Source organism: Rhinolophus ferrumequinum (assembly GCF_004115265.2).
Source record: "Rhinolophus ferrumequinum isolate MPI-CBG mRhiFer1 chromosome 15 unlocalized genomic scaffold, mRhiFer1_v1.p scaffold_54_arrow_ctg1_1, whole genome shotgun sequence".
In the NCBI taxonomy this organism is placed as follows: Eukaryota; Metazoa; Chordata; class Mammalia; order Chiroptera; family Rhinolophidae; genus Rhinolophus; species Rhinolophus ferrumequinum.
Window position 1 is genome coordinate 6,070,320 of NW_022680357.1, and position 20,335 is coordinate 6,090,654.

At 47.4% G+C, this 20,335-nt stretch overlaps 1 protein-coding gene across 1 annotated transcript in view; it reads left to right on the forward strand.

Annotated features, from left to right (window-relative positions):
- The window catches only part of SEC14L5 (SEC14 like lipid binding 5), a 46,609-nt gene that overhangs the window by 10,373 nt on the left and 15,901 nt on the right, over positions 1-20,335 (forward strand). Inside the window, exons 3-8 of the mRNA XM_033101919.1 lie at positions 6,855-7,004; positions 7,373-7,504; positions 10,330-10,458; positions 11,086-11,278; positions 17,070-17,182; positions 18,489-18,678. Of these exons, the coding sequence (XP_032957810.1) occupies positions 6,855-7,004; positions 7,373-7,504; positions 10,330-10,458; positions 11,086-11,278; positions 17,070-17,182; positions 18,489-18,678 (907 nt within the window). The remainder of the gene's footprint in view (positions 1-6,854; positions 7,005-7,372; positions 7,505-10,329; positions 10,459-11,085; positions 11,279-17,069; positions 17,183-18,488; positions 18,679-20,335) is intronic.

Genomic DNA, 20,335 nt, shown 5'->3' on the forward strand with positions numbered 1-20,335 from the left:
ACCTACTGAAGGGGTGCTAATGCATCTTCAGCAGTTGTGATGCACAAAGGAAAGAAACAGGTACAAGTGAGCATTCATTGGGAGGGTCTGTGATTATTCCCTTACAGACGGGCCTGTAGGGGGAGCGAGGAGGCGCTGTGCTCAAGGTTACCCAGCCTAACTAGAAATCCAGGGCTATCTAACTCCAGCCCATCTCCACATTGTCAGTGTGTCAACGTGGATTTTTACAGGAAACGGGGGCCATGTGGGAGGCAATCCTGGGAAGTTTCCATCGGCCTCTGCCTGCCCCAGCCTCGACCTGCACGGGCGGGTTCTGGGCCTTGGACCAGCTCCCTTTCTAAGCTGGCAGGCTAGAGTGTCCTTTTCCAGCTGCCTGGCAGAAGGGCTGTAACCCAATCCTTCTGCTGCCTTGTATCCCTTAGGTGGCCAAACCATGTGTTTGCCCATCAGAGCTGATCTGTGGAGAGAGTAGTGAACATCTGAGGCTTTTAGGCAGGGACAAAACTAACCATGTGTGAGCTAGTCTCTAACACAGGGAGGGTCCTGTGAACTCTTTGATCCCATAGGCCCGTGACCATGCTGAAGGCAAAAGGCCCCTGATTTTTGGGTTTAGGTCAGCAAGACTCAGCATTTCCCAACCACAGACACTTGTGAGGTAGCCAATATTCCCCCAGAGGCAGGGCAGGGTGGTTCAGGGCTGGGGTCTGGGTCAGACCAGCCTGGCTCCAACCCTGCCATTTACTGTCCATATGATGTCTTCCCAAGCCTCAACTTGCTCATCTGTAAAATGGGGAAATACTGGTTCCCATCTCATCAGGGCGTTTGGGGATGAAATGATGCAGTTCACAGTCTGTAAATGTCAGTAACAACAGTATTGGACATGAGACCTCATAACCTAAGGAATCTCCAGCTGACAGTCCTCTGACACTGGAGAATGGGCCCAGGGATGAACTCTTTATTTTGGGACCCCTGCTTTTCACATGGAGCTTGAGCTCCAGGATCGCCCCTCCAATGCTTGGGGTGAATGCACTGGAGCAGCCACTGTTTACTTGAAGAAGTCAGAGCTGTCCTTCCCTTGCGAAGTCAGGGAAAGTTGTGCCCAAGTACCCATGAACTGCTGACCAACCACCCTCCCCCAACCCCATCCCCGGCCACCCTCACCCCTTATCTGGGGGCTCCAGACGGGGCTCTTCTAACAAGAGATTTGTTATGACAGGAAGTTGGCCCGTGGAACTCACTGACCTCAGTTGGCTGTGTGCTAAGCCCACGGCCTGTCATTCCCCTCCCTGGATACCTTTCTTGGGGGCTATTTGGGACTTCAGCAAGTTTATATTATTTCTTTCTCTGCTCATTGGCATTTCTAGTATGTGCCAAGAACTGAGATGGATGTAGATGTGAAGTCAGCGCAGCAGAAAAGCATGTAGCCCAGGCCTTTGGCATGTCTTGTGCAAGCAAGTATGTGGTTAAAAGGTGCCATAAGTGCTGGCATGGAAATGAATGGGCTAAAGGATAGAGGGCAGGGAGAAGGTGGGGGAGGATGTCCTAGGAAGAGGGACCAGCAGGGACAGACAAGTCCCCCACCCCCATCCAGGTCTCCTACCTGTCTGGGAGACCTAGTGACTTCTGCTCCCTTCTCTTTCACTGTCAAGTGTTCAAGCAGAGGAAACAGCCAGTGCCAAGGCCCTGGGCAAGGAACAAGTTTGGTGGGTGGATTTCCTGTTCCTGTGGCTGACGTAACAAAGTACCACAAACTGAGGAGCTTAGACAGCAGAAATTCTTTCTCAGTCTGGAGGGTATTAAGTCTGAGATCAAGGTGTTGAGAGGCTTGGGTCCTTCTGAGGGCCATGAGGGACAAGCTGTTCCAGGCCTCTCTCCTGGCTTCTGGTGTTGCCAGTAATTCCTTGTGTTCCTTGGCTTGTAGAGGAATCACCCTGTCCGGTATCTTCATCTTCACATGGTGTTCTCCTTGTGCGCATGTCTGTGGCCAAATTTCCCCTTTTATAAGGACACAGTCATATTGGACCACCCCACTATTAACTAATTACCTCTGCAATGACCTTGTTTCCAAATAAGGTCATATGCACAGCTCCTGCGGGGGTGGGTGGGTGGGTGGTGGGGGTGGGGGTGATGGTGGGGGTGGTGGTGAAGACTTCAACGCATGAGTTTTATTGGGGGGTGGGAGGCACAATTCAACTCACAGTAATGTATTCTAGAAACAGTGAGGCTGGAGTGGCTGGAACGGAGTGAAGGAGGTGGGGGGTGGGCTCTTGGGACAGATTGCTCAGGGCTTGGTGGGCCACATTTTGGAGTGTGGGATTTGTCCTGGGCATCCAGGCCTGTTCTGAGCATGTCGTTTCATCTGGAGAACAGGAGAGAGACTGAAGAACAGTCAGAGGAAATGGAGATACTCCGGTGCAGTGTGGCCACTGCCTGGCAAGAGTTGAAGGACTGAGGGAGAAAGGAGAAATCGTGACGACACGGCCACAGGGGACAATGCCTGACTCTGTTTCTGAGTTGCTCATGAGAACAAGCCCAGCTGCTGAGCAAGGGGTTCCTGAGGGAGTAGGGGCTGGGCCGGCCTGGGATTCAAATCCAGATTTACCATTTTGCACTGTGTGACCTTAGGTAAGTTACTTAGCCTCTCTGGGCCCAGGTTTCCTCACTGTGAAGTGAGGATGCCATTCAGAGGATTAAATGGAAGAAAGCAAACAACTGGAGGAGCAGAGTCAAGGCTTGCTGTATGCCAACTTCTCTGAGACACAATCTGGTGACATCCTCACCACAACCCCATTTTACAGATGAGGAAACAGAGGCTCAGAGAAGGCAAGTGATTTGCCCAAGGTCACCTAGTGAGAAAGCAGTAGAGACTCAAACTGAGCCTGACCAGTTCTGAAACATGTGCGCCTTTCCCTCCTTATATTTTAAAAAATGTCAGCACCCGTCTGCCGATCACGGAGGTGGGGTCCAGCAGGCTCTCTCCTGCATCTGATGCCAGTAGAGTGCTCTGAGAAAGGGCTGGGAGGGAGCCGTGTTCCATTCTTGAGAGCCTGTGCTGCGCCACCATCTGAGTCCTGTTGCCTGGAGAAGGAAAATGCTGGGTGCCTGCGGTGGGACAGGGTCTGCATTAGATATTCAACCTGGTTTCGTCCTCTGGGAGACAAGCTTGGTACACACCCCTTTTCCAGGTGATGACACAGGCTTAGAGAAGGAAGGGACTTGCCTCTCTGCTGGGAGGACATGGAGTTGGGCTTCAAACCAGGTGGTCTGATTCCACCCAAACTCACCCACTTTGGCTGTGCAGCTCCCTCCTCAGTGGAGAAGAAATACCTTCCTTTGAAAGAAGGTTCAAGGGGGCCTCCCTTGCCAGCCGTCCAAAGCCAGACGCCCAGGATCCCCCCAGTGCACTCTCCCCTGGGGGATGAACACTCCATATTCTAATGTTGATATGTTTATACAAAGCAACCCGCTTCCCATACAGCAGGAGGCTGCCTTGTCCTCCTGACCCTGGCGGAAGACTCGCTGGGCTGGCCTTGTGGGGCATAGGAGTGACACCAAGGGCAACAGGCATGTTTCCATTTCTTCCTTCTCCCTCCCCCATCTCTGTGCCTCTGACCTGGGTGGGTGCTGGCTCTGCTGAGGGATGGGGGAGGAGTGTTTGTCCTCAGATGCCTGCACTATTTTTGGAGCTTGCTTTGATCCTGATTCCAGGGCACGTGGGCTCTCACAGGCACTTGGAGTGCACTGCCTCAGTGCCGCCAGCCACGGATGCCCGCACGCCCCCCAGTGGCTCTGACCCTGCACGTCTGGAACTGGGCACAGACACTCACCCTTCAATCTGGGTGCCTTTTATTTACTTGCCTACCTGCCTTAGCTAGAACCTCCAAGAATTTGAATCGAAGCAGCGAGAGCCTGATCCGAGGCGGCAAGTGTTGTCTCTCACCATTGAGGGTGAGGTTTGCTGTGGTTTTCTGTAGCTGTCCTTTGCAGGGTGAGGTAGTTCTCTTCCATTCCTCCTTTGTTGAATGTTTTTATCATGAGGAGATGGTGGATTTTGTTCAATGTTTTTTTTTTTCCCTGAAAGACGTCTTCTTTTAAAATGCCCCAGGCAAGGCACCGTCCGAAACCTCGTGCCTGCGGTGTCCCGAGGATGTGGCCATGGAGTCGTTTTGTTTTTTTTTTGGCACACGCGACCTCAGTGAGAGCCGCACATCCCAGAGGCCGCTCACTGACCGCCTCTTCCTTGGTTAAATCTCTTCTCCTCCAGCGTGGTCCAGCATCACGTGGGCTTGCGTGTGCCCGGACCCACCAACCCCGGTCCTAATCCATTGCACCAGAGTACTGGCCATGGACTTAGATGTCTTTTCCTGGGGCACCAGTTGTGTTTGAGCCCGACCACTCCGGTAGGCCCGAGGGCAAGACTGACCCCAGAGCCGGGGGGGCATTTTTCAATCCCGGAGTCACGTCTCCTGCCGGTCTACCTACATCTCCAATGGCTCACGGGGAGACTGAGTCATCTCTGCAGCTCCTCAGATTGTCGGTGTTATTGCTGGGAAAGACGAAAAAGGTAGAAAGCCCCCAGAATATTTGATCCATTTTAATGGTTGGAACAGAAGCAGGGATAGATGGGCAGCTGAAGATCAGGTCCTCTGAGACATGGATGAAAATTGCAGATTATGGGCATAAACTGGCAAGAAAATCTGTAGCTCACCTGAGAAGCATAGGGAGAAAGAAGTGCTGCTGCGGGTTGCCTGGTGGCGACTCGATCTTAAAAAGCCTCCCCGCTGAAGAAAAGGATGAAAATTATGAGAGTTGCACACAAAAAGGGAGATGGAAGAAAGAATAACTATAGAAATCCCCAAAGTTCTGAAAAAGAAGCTTGAAGACGATTGTTATTATATCAACAGGAGGAAACGGTTAGTGAAACTTCCATGCCAGACCAACAGCATAATAACTGTTTTGGAATCCCACACGAAGCATTTTACTATCCATGCAGATTTTTCAGCCAATCATCACGCTATGCCACACACCAACATGCATGCACATTACATCCCAGCAGAAAAGAACGTTGACCTTTATAAGGAGATGGTGGATGGATTAAGAATCACCCTTGATTACACTCTCCCACTGGTTTTGCTCTACCCATATGAACAAGTTCAGTATAAAAAGGTGAATTCACCCAATTTTTTTCTTCAGATTAAGGAAAGTGCCACAAGCACTAACAGGAACCAGGATGAGCTCTTTCTGTCCACCTTTGTTGACTCCATCCATCCAGCTGTCTACGGAGAGTCAGCTGACCACAGGTGAACCGGCCACCCCCAAAAGATGCAAAGCTGAGCCAGAAGCCTTGCAGTGTCTGAGGCGGTCCACCCGCCACTCTGCCAACGGCGACAGGCTGGCTGAGCGCAGTGCCTCGCCTCAATCCAAGCGCTGGCAGCCGGACACGTCTGCCAACATGCCCAAGCTGTTCCTGCACCTGGAAAAGAAGACACCTGTGCATAGCAAGTCATCCTCACCTGTTCCTCTGAACCCTTGCAAGGAAGGGAGTGTGGTGTTTGCCGGCTTTGGAGGCAGAAGAACTAATGAAATAAACGAGCTGTTCTCCTGGAAACTTGTACTTGACAGTTACCCCCCAGGTAACCAGCCACCTCCACCCTCTTACACTTACGGGGCACAACACTTGCTGCAGTTGTTTGTGAAACTTCCAGAAATCCTTGGAAAGATGTCCTTTTCTGAGAAGAATCTGAGGGCTTTATTGAAGCACTTTGATGTCTTTCTTAGCTTTTTAGCAAAATACCATGTTGACTTCTTCCCAGAGTCTGCCTGTGTCGCCACCTGTGAGGCACAGTAAGAACCCCAGGGAGATTTATTAACGTTTTGATGGCTCCAAAGGAACAGCTTCTTTAGCTTTGTGCTCTAGGTTCCTAGTGGAGAACTGGGGAGATGGTGGGCCTTCTTTACAGAAAGAGCAGAGGCGATGCCCAGGTGGGCAGAGGCGGGCCCATTTATTTGAGTTACATACTGTAGTTATTTCTCCAGTATGTAATAACTACAGTACTTCTTTAAGGAGTACTTCCTTGGTGCCTGAAGGGCCTCCAGCATCTGACTAGCCACTATACATGTCACCTGTGATGGTGGGAAAAGAACAGCTGTGTTCCCAGTTCATGGAAACGTGCACAGGTTAGGCTGTTTCAGTAGATGTTGGAGTTATTAGCAATAACCACATTTCTTAGTTGTTAGTACTAAGCAATATTGTTCTGCAAACTTTTCATTCTTATGATGAGACTGAGCAACTCTAGCCAACAAATTTTAGTTTTGCTTGGAAACTGCAAAGCAGTCCCAAAATATTTTAGAGGGACTTGATACTGACCGTAAAAGAAAATTTGCCGCTATACATTTGCTTGTTATAGTTCCTTTTCTGTAAAACCTTATTTTTGGTGATCTAAAAAAAAAAAAAAAAAGTGTCGCCTGACTTGTTTGCGATTTTACAGCAATACTTGGTTGTGTAATGGTGTGGTTTTCATTCTGTAAAACTTTGTTTTTGATGATCTGAATAAAGCAGGGCCTTATTGGAAATAAAAATAAAACCAAAAAAAATGTCCCAGGCAAGCCCACTCTTTCTTCTGAGAGGAAAGCGCAAACGGAAAGCCCAAAAGTGATCTGCCAAGGGGTCACTGCTCTAAAGCAGGTGTTAAATGACGTTCTTGTTGGTAAACAGCAGTTGCCCTTGGGCCGGGATGGCTCTTCTGGCTTTGCAAAGCCCTCTGGTAAATGAGGCCACAGCCCAGCAGGAGGAGGGCTGTGCCCAGTGGACCTTGGCCGCCCCGCGCCTCCAGCTCACGCCCCTCTGCCCCCAGGCCTACGAGAAGCGCTTCCCCACCTGCCCGCAGATCCCCGTCTTCCTCGGCAGCGAGGTCCTGCATGAGTCCCGCAGCCCCGATGGCGCGGTGCACGTGGTGGAGCGGAGCTGCCGCCTGCGCGTGGAGGCCCCAAGGCTGCTGCGGAAGGTGGGAACCCAGGGAACCAGACAGGGCGGTGGGGGAGGGCGGCGGGGCGGGATCGGGGTCAGGGCCAGGCGGGGGCGAGTGTGTGTGTTGGTGCATGGGGGTGGGTGGGTGGTGGGGTCTCGGTCGAAGTGCCCACAGGGTCCTGGAGGAACCGGGGACCGAGGCTGGGCTGGGACTGGCTGGGCTGGGACTGGCGGGGTTGGGGAGGTGCCGGGGGTCCGGGAATGGGGGCATGGATCCAGGCCCAGGCAGGTAAGGGGGTGGTAGGAAGTATGGTCCCGGTTTCCAGGAGTGACCAGGGCCAGCCCTGGGGTTCGGACCCCCAGCCCCTCGCCCGCTGCTCACCCTGGCTGCCCCTTCCCTTGCAGATGGCCGGCGTGGAGCACGTGGTCTTCCTGCAGAGAAACGTCTTGAACTGGAAAGAGAGAACGCTCCACATCGAAGCGCGCAATGAGACCTTCGCCAGCCGCGTGGCGGTCGAGGAGAACTGCAGCTACACGGTGAGACAGGCTGGGTGCCACCCGGCTTCCCCGGCTGGCCCCATGGGCTGTGCCCTGAGGTCTGTGTCATGGAGTCATTTGGAACCAACGCCTTCCCTCCCAGGACCCGGTCGGACAGGACGCAGGACGCTCCTCACACCTGCAGTTCAAATACACAGCTAACACCTTTTCTTTTTTAAAGTGTAAGTACGTCTCAAATATTGCTTGAGACGTGCTATTATAAAATGTTATTTGCTGTTTATCTTAAGATTCACATGTGATTGGGCATCCTGCATTTTATTGGCTAACCCTGGCAACTTGCCTTCTTTCCTCCCTTCATGAAATTGTGCCTCAGTTTATCTATCTGTAAAATGGGGTCAATGAGCCTATTTACCACGTAGTTTATTGTGAAGACTAAAGGAAATAAAATACCCAAACCCCTTAGACCAGTGCCTGGCACACACTAAGTCCTGTGTATGTGTTGGACCTTTTAATATAATTAAGGATAATTATTATTATTCCCCAGTACATACTGACTGAGCACCATCTATGTGCCAGGCACCCTGACAAGTGCTGAGGACCTAGCAGCGGACCAACTGGCCTGACCTTTGCCCTCATGGAATTTCCATCCAGTGGGAGACATAGATGAGAAAACAAACAAATCAGTATAGATGTACAACCTTGTCACAAGTGCTAAGAAGGGATCCAGCAGATAGAGACTTACAGAAAGTAAAAGGAGAGGTGCTGTCTTGGGTAAGAGTGTCCCCTGGGGCCTCTCTGAGGAGGTGCCATTGAAGCTGAGAGCTGAAGAATGTGAGGGCTGGGAACAGAGTTCTGGGGGGAGGAAACGGGGTGTGTGTGAAAGACTCCAAGGTGGATGGCCGCGGTTGGGAATGGGGGCTGCAGGGGTCGGGCCCTGCTGGCCTTGAGGCTGCAGTGAAGAAACTGGAGTCATTTGGAACTCAGCTCTGCCAGTTTCTTGCTGAGTGACGCTGGGCAAGCTGCTTTCCCTCCCCGGGCCACTGTCCCATATCTGTAAGAGGGGACGCCAGCAGAACGTGCCTCATTGGGTGCTAGAGGAGCAAATGAGATAATGTAGCTGCGCTAGACCCCAAATGGTATTTTTCATGATAACTCTGTGTGGCTACTTTGGCGGAGTACAGGTGTTTTGCGTGTGTCTTCACCCAGACCCACCAGGGAGGGACCTTGCTTTGTTCATCTATCTGGTGGTGCCTCATATACAGCAAGCGTCCAATAAATGCTGATCGCTTTTTCTTTGCACACCTCCATCTCCTCTTGGGGCCTCCTGGAAACTGGGCCTAGGATGTTTAGATGTTTACCTCTGGGGAGGTATGGGTGGGAGTTTTTATAAATCCCTGTTTCTCGGAGTGAGTTCCTCCAACAGCTGAATCAGCATCACTGAGGCTGCCGGTGAAATGCAGATCCCTGGGCCTCTCCCTAGACCTATTCTACCCAGGCATCTGCATATCTAACAGACTCCTGGTCATGCTTCTGCCCACAGAAGTTTGAGAGGTACTAAGCCTGGGTGTACATGGTAGTTCTGTCAACGAAGTTGTCTTTGCTTACAAGTATACATAAATATTTATTTACAATAAATATATATATTTATATATAAACACATAACATATACCGGGGGTGCCAAAAAAATACACATTTTAATGGATGTTATCTATGTATTACTTTTCGAAGCTGAATTGAATTACAGTAGCAACGTGTAGTCTGATGTTCCCTCAAAAGACAGCGTTAATCAAATGAGTGCTAGTGTCATTCATTGTATTATAATTTTTTTTTAAAAGATTTTATTGGGGAAGGGGAACAGGACTTTATTGGGGAACAGTGTGTACTTCCAGGACTTTTTTCCAAGTCAAGTTGTTGTCCTTTCAATCTTAGTTGTGGAGGGCGCAGCTCAGCTCCAGGTCCAGTTGCCGTTGCTAGTTGCAGGGGGCGCTGCCCACCATCCCTTGGTGGGAGTCGAACTGGCAACCTTGTGGTTGAGAGGACGCGCTCCAACCAACTGAGCCATCCGGGAGGCAGCTCAGCTCAAGGTGCCGTGTTCAATTTTAGTTGCAGGGGGCAGAGCCCACCATCTCTTGTGGGAGTCGAGGAATTGAACTGGCAACCTTATGGTTGAGAGGATGGGCTCCAACAAACTGAGCCATTCGGGAGGCAGCTCAGTTCGAGGTACCGTGTTCAATCTTAGCTGCAGAGGGTGGAGCCCACCATCCCTTGCGGGACTCGAGGAATTGAACTGGCAACCTTGTGGTTGAGAACCCACTGGCCCATGTGGGAATCGAACCGGCAGCCTTCGGAGTTAGGAGCACGGAGCTCCCACCGCCTGAGCCACCAGGCCGGCCCCCATTGTTTTATAATTTTAAAACAGTTTTTTTCCTTTCTTAAAATGTGTATAAATTTTTTTGGCACCCTCTGTATATTTTAAATATATGTAACTAAAATGTATATTTATGTGTAATTTACTTACATATAATGATGTATTATATTAAATATATTACCAATTTCTATACATCATTATAATTTTTATCATATATAATTTATAATATATAATTATAATTTATCATATATAATTTTTAAGGGACAGGCGTGCAGATATCAGGCCCACTTTCTTCTGGCCCCTCCTGAGAAGGCTTTGTGTTTGCTAACACTTTAGACCTTGCTCTGGGTGGGGCCCCTTGGTACTGCTGGCCCCCTAGGGTTTTGCCAGCTGTGACATGCTGTCCACCTTATGCTCTGACAGGGCCCAGGTCGCCGGGGGAGGGCATGGCATCCCCTACCCTGAGATCATGTCATCACCCCTACCTGGCTTTCAGGTCCATCCAGAAAATGAAGAGTGGACTTGCTTTGAGCAATCCGCCTCACTCGACATCCGGTCCTTCTTTGGCTTTGAAAGTGCCTTGGAGAAGATTGCCATGAAGCAATACACAGCCAATGTCAAGAGGGTAAGAGAGAGCTCCGTCGGTCACAGGGAGGAAGGCGCACAGAGCTCAGGGGCCACCAGTCCTTGTTCAAACCCTGCTCTGCCACCTGATAATCCATGTGACATCGGGCAAGATCCTTAACCTTCCTCATCCATAGAACGGGTATGCTAACACTGGCCATATCACAGGAGGCAATGGATGGAAAGCAAGTCCATAATGGGGGCACCATAATCACTGTCCTGATGCTCCCAGGCCTGTGAACTCTGTGGACAGAGGAGGGGCACTGTGCGGTGCTTTTTCCTGGTTAAAATTATTGCTGCTTGGTGTAAAGCTCTCAGACCCATCACTGAGTAGAGCCCTTTTCGTGTAATGAAACAGACGAAATCCATTTGAATATATTTTATCCAGTGTGTTACCAATATAAAACTTACTCGGGAGCTATTTTACACTCTTCGTTTGGTACCCAGTCTGGAAAATCCGGTGCGTATTTAATGCTCACAGCACATACATCTCCATTGAGCTTGGGCCACATTTCAGCTGCTCAACAACCACGGGTCAGGGCTGGCACCGGAGCCAAGTGGGGGCGACTCCCAGGCTGGCGAGGTCCTGCCCCGGTGCTGATGCGTCTCGGCTCTCTCTGGCTTCCAGGGCAAGGAGGTGATCGAGCATTACCTGAATGAGCTCATCTCCCAGGGTACCCCCCACATTCCCCGGTGGACTCCTGCTCTGGTCCCAGACGACGATGCCCGCTCCCAGGCTGTGCTGGGGGATTCCGGCTCCTTGGAGGTTGACGGGCCCAGCAGCACCCAGGATCCCGCTTCTGAGATGGTCGGTACTGACGGTAGGTCACTGTGGCCAAGGCCCAAAGTCCTAGGAAACCTGTGTGGGTTTGCCCACTGGTGGGGGGAGAATTGCCACAGGTCACTTTGGGGACAGGTCTGGGTCCTGGACTGACTCAGCCTCCTCCCTCTCCCAGCTGCTTCACTTTCTCTCCCGTCAGGCCCAAGACCCAGAACTGGTCTCTTTCTAGATCAGGAATTGAGCTGATCTGATGCCTCAGGGCGGCTCTTTTCTCTGGTTTTATTACTATTTTTAATTATATGAATAATGCATGATCACGGTAGGAAAAAAACACCATTCCAATTGCTCAGAACATGTCAAGTAGGAAGTAAGACTCCTTTCCTCTCCCTGGAGGCAACAATAGTTTTGTGTTTATATTTGCTGAAACTATCTAGGCATATATACATACGTCATATGTATACCCACACATATGCTTATACACACATACGTACATGTATAGCCTATGTTGAACATACTTGTAAGAGCATATTATACATTCTATTTGATATTTTGCTTGAACAGCTTTCTGTATCAGTGCATGTGTCTTATTACTTTGCAGTATTTCATGGTGCAGTTGTACTATAACTTATTAATAAACATTTATTATTTATTTTTAAGTAACTTATTTAGCTAGTGCCCTATCGATAGACATTTCGGTCATTTCTATTTTTTAAAAATATAAATGATGTGGTAAATCTTTGTACTTAAATTTTAAAAAAATATTTGCATGAGAATATATGTATATCATACAATTTTAAAAGTTGAATCGCTGGGTCAAAGGTTATGTGCAATTAAAATTTTGGTAGATTTACCAATTAGGCCTACAAAGAGGTTGGACTAATCAATGTTCCCACCAAAAGTGTGTAGCTGCGTCTATTCCTGACTTCACCCCAGCTCCCCACAAGACTATTATGAAACATTTTCAACTTATGAAAGACAAAGAATGACCACTGGTAGATTAGTTATCACTCCTTTCCTTATGAGTGAAGTCAAGCATTAATTTTTCATGCTAGTGACTCTATTTAACGTTTTTGTGAATCTCTCTGTTCTTGTCCTTTTGTCCATTTTCCTATTTGCCCATCCATTTCTTATTGCTTTGTAAGAGCTCTTTGCATATTAAGGCAATTAGCCCTTTGTCATATTTCAGACTTTTATTGACATGGGAAATGTTCAGAATATGACATTAAAGGGAAAAAAAAAGTATATAAAACTGCACATACCCCATGAATCCAGTTTTAAACCATGTGTACTTGTGCTCACGACGATTCAGTTTTTCCTTTGGGGCCACTGAAGTGTAGGACTTGCCTGACTCGGAGATACACAAAGTAACCAAAAATATTAGGTTGGTGCAAAAGTAATTGTGGTTTAGAAGGTTAAAAATAATTGCAAAAACCGCAGTTACTTTTGCACCAACCTAATATGTTGGGGCCGTGTTTAGGAAGAACAAAATTTATCTGTTCAGCAAATATTCATTCTGCACCAACTGTGTGCACTAGCTGGCTGCTGTTATACATGCACTTTTAAAATATTAAAAAAAATTCTTTTGACAACACTGCACTTCTGCACACACTCTGCAGGTCATGCCCTGTGCCCTCCCCATTTTGCACAGGTCGTTCCTTCCTTCTCTGTCTGTGCCATCCACTAGCAGGGCTGGTACTCAGGGTGGCTGGTGGGAGGCACAGTCATGCCCCTTCCACTCTGCTCCGAATCACTGAGCCTTTGTTCTCAGAGGAGAAAGGGGCCTTCACAGCTGCCTGGAGGCCGGAAGGATGCTGGTATCTCCTGCCTCCCTTGTGTTTCTCCCTGAGCCCCTCCTCGCTCCCTCCCTGTCCCCAGCATCTCCGCCTCTGACCACTCTGCAGTATTTCTGGGTCTGGACGGTCCTCCCCCCACCACAGCATCTCTCCTGCCTCTATTTACCCAGATGCCTCCTGGCATAGTTGGCATGACCGCCAGCCCTGGCTTTTCTTGTTTGTTTTGGAGAGAACCACTGGGTCCTGCTGCTGGACATGCAGACTTTCCATTTGTTTTCTTACTGTGCCATCTGCACGCAAAGAATGGGTTATGCCCATGGAGGCTGCTCTCTGTGGAGCGTCTCCACCCACTGCTGAGAGGCTAACACGCTGAGAGACCTCACTATGCCAGCATCTGCTACCCCAACAGTTAAGAGTAGGCAGCAACAGGACCTCAGGTTAGAGCCCAGCCTCTAAATGCTGGCACATGCTGGCCCCGGACAGCCCAATTGTGGCAGATGGGATTGAACAGTGGGAATGATCCCTGTAGCTTCAGGCTGTATTTTGGGGTCAGGGCTCTGTCTACTCAAAGCCCCACATCCCCAAAGGGGCCTGGGGAGGTAGGAAGGCAAAAGGAACTGGTATTTATCACCTGACTCCATTATGCTGGGCACACTACATACATTTACTTATTTGAGTTACTTAACCAGTCTCGGCCTCAGTTGTGTCTTCTCTAAAGTGGGAACAATAGTGATGCCTGCCTCACAGGGGTGTTGGGAGAACTCACTGAGATGATGCATGTTATATTGTAAATAATCTTTACGCCAATAATGAATGATCAGAAGAAAAAATTAAGAAAACAACACCATTTACAAGTGCATCAAAAAGCATAAAATGCCTAGGAATAAATTTAACCAAAGAGGTGAAAGACCTGTACTCTGAAAACTGTAAGACGCTGAAGAAAGAAATTGAAAAAGATACAAATAAATGGAAGGATATACCTTGCTCGTGGATTGGAAGGATTAATAGTGTTAAAATGTCCTTACTACCTAAAGTAATATAGATTCAATGCAATCCCTACTAAAATACCGATGGTATTCTTCTCAGAATTAGAACAGCTAATCCTGAAATTTATATGGAACCACAAAAGACCCCAAATATTGCCCCCACCCCAGACAAAAAATTGAGAAAGAACAAAGTAGGAGGTATCATGCTCTATGACATCAAATTATACTACAAAGCTACAATAATCAAAACGGCATGATACTGGCATAAAAACAGACACAGATCAATGGAACAGAGTAGAGAGAGACCAGAAATTAATCCTTGCTTATACAGTCAATCTCTGACAAAGGAGGCAATGATATACAAAGTCTCTTCAATAAGTGATGGTGGGAAAACTGGACAGATACATGCAAAAAAATGAAATTGGGCCACTTTTTTACACCATACACAAAATACACTCTAAATGGATTAAAGACTTAAACGTAAGACCTAAAACCATAAAACTCCTAGAGGAAAACACAGGCAGTAAACTCATTGACATCAATCTTAGCAATACCTTTTTGGATAGGTCTCTTTGGGCAAAGGAAACAAAAGAAAAAATAAACAAATGGGATTATATCAAACTAAAATGTTCTGGCACAGTGAGGAAAACCATCAACAAAACAGAGAAAACCTACTAAATGGGATAAAATATTCACCAGTGATACATCTGATAAGGGGTTAATATCCAAAATATATAAGGAACTTATACAACTCAATGCCAAAAAACCCCCAAACAATCCAATGAAAAAATTGGCAAAGGACCTAAATAGACATTTCTCCCAAGAGGACATAACAGATGGCGAATGGACATATGAAAAGATGCTCAACATCACTAATCGTCAGAAAAATGCAAATTAAAACCATAATGAGATACCACCTCACACCTATCATCAATAAATCAACAAATAACAAGTGTTAGCAAAGATGTGGAGAAAAGGGAACCCTTGTACACTGTTGTTGGGAATGTAAATTGGTGCAGCCACTATGGAAAACAGTATGGAGTTTCCTCAAAAATTTTAAAAAAGAGCTGCCATACGATCCAGCAATTCTACTTCTGGCTATTTATCTGAAGAAAATAAATACACTAATTTGAAAAGATATATACATCCCTATGTTCACTGCAGCATTATTTACAATAGCCAAGATATGGAGGTAACCTAGATGTCTACCAACAGATGAGTAGGTAAAGAAGATATGATTATACCTATATCTATATCTACATCTATATCCACATCTGTATCTATAGATATACCAAGGGTGCCAAAAAATGTAGACACATGACTTGTATTTATCTTTTGTTATTGGTATATATTAAGTATTACAATTTTTTTCAAATTAAATTTTATTGGGGTGACAATTGTCAGTAAAGTTACATAGATTTCAGGTGTACAATTCTGTAATAAATCATCTATATATCGCGCTGTGTGTTCACCACCCAGAGTCCGTTCTCTTTCCATCACTGTATATTGGATCCCCTTTACCCTCATCTACCACCCCCCTCCCCCCTTACCCTCTGGTAATCACTAAACTATTGTCTGTATCTATGAGCTTTTTTGTTTCTGCATTTGTTTTTTGTTGTTTTCTGTTTTATATACCACATATCAGTGAAATCATATGGTTCTCAACTTTTTCTGTCTGACTTATTTCGCTCAGCATAAAAATCTCAAGATCCATCCATGTTGTTGCAAATGGTACTATTTCATCTTTTCTTATGGCCGAAGAGTATTCCATTGTGTATATATACCACGTCTTTATCCATTCATCTATCGAAGAACACTTTGGTTGTTTCCATGTCTTGGCCACCGTAAATAAAGGTGCAATGAACCTTGGAGCACATATATCTTTACGGATAAATGTGTTCAAATTTTTTTGATAGATATCCGGGAGAGGGATTGCTGGGTCATTTGGTAATTATATTCTTAATTTTTTGAGGAACCTCCACACTGCCTTCCATAACGGCTGCACCAGTCTGCATTCCCACCAACAGTGTATGAGGGTTCCTTTTTCTCCACAGCCTCTCCAACACTTGTTACTATTTGTCTTGTTGATGATAGCCATTCTGACTGGGGTGAGGTGATATCTCATTGTGGTTTTTATTTGCATTTCTCTGATGATCAGTGATGTTGAACATTTCTTCATATGTCTATTGGCCATTTGTATGTCTTCTTTGGATAAATGTCTGTTCAGATCCTCTGCCCATTTTTTAATTGGGTTGTTTGTTTGTTTTTTGTTGTTGAGTTGTATGAGTTCCTTATATCTATATTTTGGATATTAGCCCCTTATCGGAGGCGTTGTTTGCAAAAATCTTCTCCCATTCGGTTGGTTGCCTCTTTATTTTGTCGATGGTTTCTTTTGCTGTGCAGAGTATTACAATTTTAATACAGTTTTTTCCTTTCTTAAAATGTGGATACATTTTTTTGGCACCCTCTGTGTACACACACACACACACACACACAGTGGCATATTATTCAGCAATAAAAAAGAATGAAATCTTGCCATTTGTGACATTATGAATGGACCTAGAGGGTATTATGCTAAGTGAAATAAGCCAGAGAAAGACGAATATCGCATGATTTCACTTACATGTGAAATCTAAAACAAAACAAATGAACAAAATTAAACAGAAACAGACCCATAGATATAGAGAACAAGCTGACGGTTGCCAAAGGCGAGAGGGTGAGGGAAGGAAAAAAATCCTTCAGAGGGTGGGACAGCTGCAGAGGGGGGCATTATCTCCATTTCCGAGGGTCTGTGGGGACACATCGCTTGTCACAGTGAGATCCAGGTGTGCCCCGGCACAAGTTTTCAGAACCATCCTGGAAATGGGTTGGAAAGATGAGAGAATCTGTAGCTCACGTGGCTGTCATCTGGTGAAAGGGCCACCAGGTGGCTTGGAACTACATTTCAGATTCGAGGTGGCCAGTAAGGCGAGGGTTCCAGAAAGGGTAGACCACGTGGTAAAGAGACGCGGCATCTCACTCTCCTTCTGAAGGCCCGCTTCTCCTCCTCCAGGGGACAAGCTGGATGCCGACTACATTGAGAGGTGCCTGGGCCGTCTCACACCTCTGCAGGAGAGCGGCCTGATCCAGCTGCGGCACTGGTTGCAGGAGACACACAAAGGCAAGGTGGGTGCAGGGCTGCAGTCTGCTGGCGCAGACGCACAGCCATCGCTGCCCAGCCTCAGGCACTGGGGGACGCTCCAGGGCACTAATGGTGTAATCAGCATGCTAGACACTTAGATTTTGCCTTCCTTTCATTATCCACTGTCTCATGTACCTATATCACTGAGTCGGCACTATTGACATTTGAGTTCGGACAATTCTTTATGGTGGGGGCCGTCTGGTGCACTTCGGGTGCGGAGCAGATTTCCTGGCCTCCACCCACTAGATGCAATGAGCTCTTCTCCCCTAGTTGTGACAACTGAAAAGCGCTCCAGACTTTGGACATCACCAAATGTCCCCTGTGGGGCACAGTCCTCCCCAGTTGAGAACTACCGCTGTATAGCCCTATGTTCACAAACCCATGTTCTTTTCTAAGAGGTTTAATGCCTTGAGCAGGTTGAGTTTTTGAGTGCCCGTGGATTTTGCCTTTCGACTCTAAGCCCTATTACATGAATGTCCACCGTGCATGTAGGTCCCAACTGTGAACTTGACCTTCAATTCTCTTGAATAAGAATTTCCTGCTTCATCATGAGTTGCTAGCCCTTCCTCCCCAGCACCCGCTCTGCACATTGTGCAAACAAAGGAGTTAGTAGTGGGTTGTGATATAACCTGTCTCTGCTCCTGTTTCCTCATCTATAAAATGGAAATAACGTTACCATAGACCTCCCAGAGCAAATTAAAGGGACAATCCACATAAGGTGCTTAGAGCTGTAGCTGGCTCAGCATGAGTACTCAGGAAAGGCTGCTTCTGATTGGGGCTGGCTTTCTCTCAATTGTTGGTATTTGCCTGAGGAAAGGAGAGCTGGTGGGGTCTCAGCTTGTCACCTCAGCTATTAGTTAAAGACTCTTTGGGTTTATATGTGGCAGGAACATAGCTTGAATCAACAAGGCAGAAAACAAAAGGGGGGTGACTTATCAGCTCATATAACAATCTGTTAAGAGGGGTGTATTCATTTCTTGGGGATGTTGAAACAAAAGGCCACAAATTGGGTGGCTTAAAACAACAGAACTTTATTCTCTCCCAGTTCTGGAGGCCAGAAGTCTGAGATTGAGGTGCTGGCAGGGTTGGTTCCTTCTGGAAGCTCCAGGGCAGAATCTGTTCCATGTCTGTCTCCTTGGTTTCCGGTGGCTGCCGGAAATCCTTGGCTTGTGGATGCCTATGATCCTTTCCCCAGCTAACTATTTTTAGATGAGACAGGAGACTCATTTTCCATAATTTTATCTACTGAGTTAGGGAATCTCATTCTATGGGGCTTCTCCTTCTTCTCAGATTCCCAAAGATCAGCACATCCTTCGGTTTCTGCGGGCTCGTGACTTCCATCTGGACAAGGCCCGCGAGATGCTGTGCCAGTCCTTGAGCTGGCGGCAGCAGCACCAGGTGGACCTCCTCCTTCAGACCTGGCGTCCCCCTGCCCTCCTGGAGGAGTTCTACGCGGGGGGCTGGCACTACCAGGACAGAGGTATGTCCCTTGTCCTCCATAACGTACAGGGCACACTTCGGTCACCGCCAAATGTGCTTTGGACGCCACTTGTCATGCTTATTTTTCTTTTTGACCCTTCTGGGCACCTGGAGATGCCTGTGAGGTGACAACCCAGCCACGGAGAAGGCTGGGCTTCACGCGGATACTGCAGCGGGGTCCTGGGGCTGCCATAGCAAACCACCACAAGCTGGGTGGCTTAAAGCCACATAAGTTTTATTCTGTCCCAGTTTTGGAGGCCAGGAGTCTGAAATGAAGGTGTCGGCAAGGCCGTGATGCCTCTGAAGGCTATGGGAGGGGAGGCCTCCCTTGCTTCCAGCTTCCGGTGGCCCCAGTGTACTGTGGCGTGGCAGTATCCCTTCAGTGGCTGCCTCTCTCTTCATGTGGCCTTCCTCTCAGTGTCCTCATCGCTTCTTACAAAGACCCCAGGGCATTGGATGTAGGGCCACTCTGATCCAGGAGGGTCTCATCTCGAGATCCTCAACTGATAACACCTGCAAAGACCCTACTTCCAAATAAGGCCACATTCTGAAGTTATCGGGGGACATGAATTTTGGGGGAATGTTATTCAACCCACTAAAAATATCTTTGGGTTTTTTTTTTTTAAATTGAGTGCCCATTGAAGCCAATGCCTGTTATGATTTTCAATGTCCTTTATGTAAAACTTCATACACAGTTGACCCTTGAACAATGTGGGGGTTAGGGGTGCTGACACCCCATGCAGTGGAAAACCTGCATATAACTTTTGACTCCCCAAAACCTTAACTACACTAGTCCCCTTGGTATCTGTGGGGCATTGATTCCAGGACCCCCCATAATTCAAAAGCCATGGATGCCCAAGTCCCTTATGTAAAATGGTACAGTCGGCCTGCATTGCAGATTCGCAACGGCCGATCCTCATCCGCGCTTGGTTGAATCCATGGATGTGAAACCCAGGGATATGGAGGGCCGACTGTATAGTGATTGAAAAAAATCCACATGTAAGTGGACCCGTACAGTTCAAACCCGTGTTGTTCGAGGGCCAACTGTATATTGATCAGGGCAAATGCTTGACTCCTCAAGTGTTAAGATGCTTATACTACACGGTTGACCCTCATTATTCATGTGTTACATATCTGTGAATTTGCTTACTCACTAAAATTTATTTATAGCCCCCAAATCAATACTCAGGATGCTTCTGTGGTCATTCACGGACATGTGCAGAGTGGCAAAAACATCTGATCGGCCTGATCTGCACGTCCCTGCTGAGGTTGAACGAGTTTCAGCTCTCACACTGTAAACAAGTGCCCTTTTTGCAGTCTCCATAGTGCCACATTTTTTTTTGTGCTTTTTGTTGGTGATTTTGCAGTTTAAAATGCCTGCTCCTCTCCTCGCAAGCATAGTACAGAAGCACCACCTAATGTTCCTACATGCCAGAAGGCTGTGATGTGCCTCACACAGCAAATGTCTGTGTTAGATCAGTTTCCTTTGGGTACGTGTTATATGATGCTGCTGGCCCCGAGTTCAATGTTAAGCAAGCAACAATATATATTAAATGAGGTGTCCTTAAAAAGCAACACACAGAAAACAAGGTTCTGGATTGACTGGCGGCCAAAAATGGTACGACTAGTGGCTCACAAGAACCTAACTAACCCCGTGT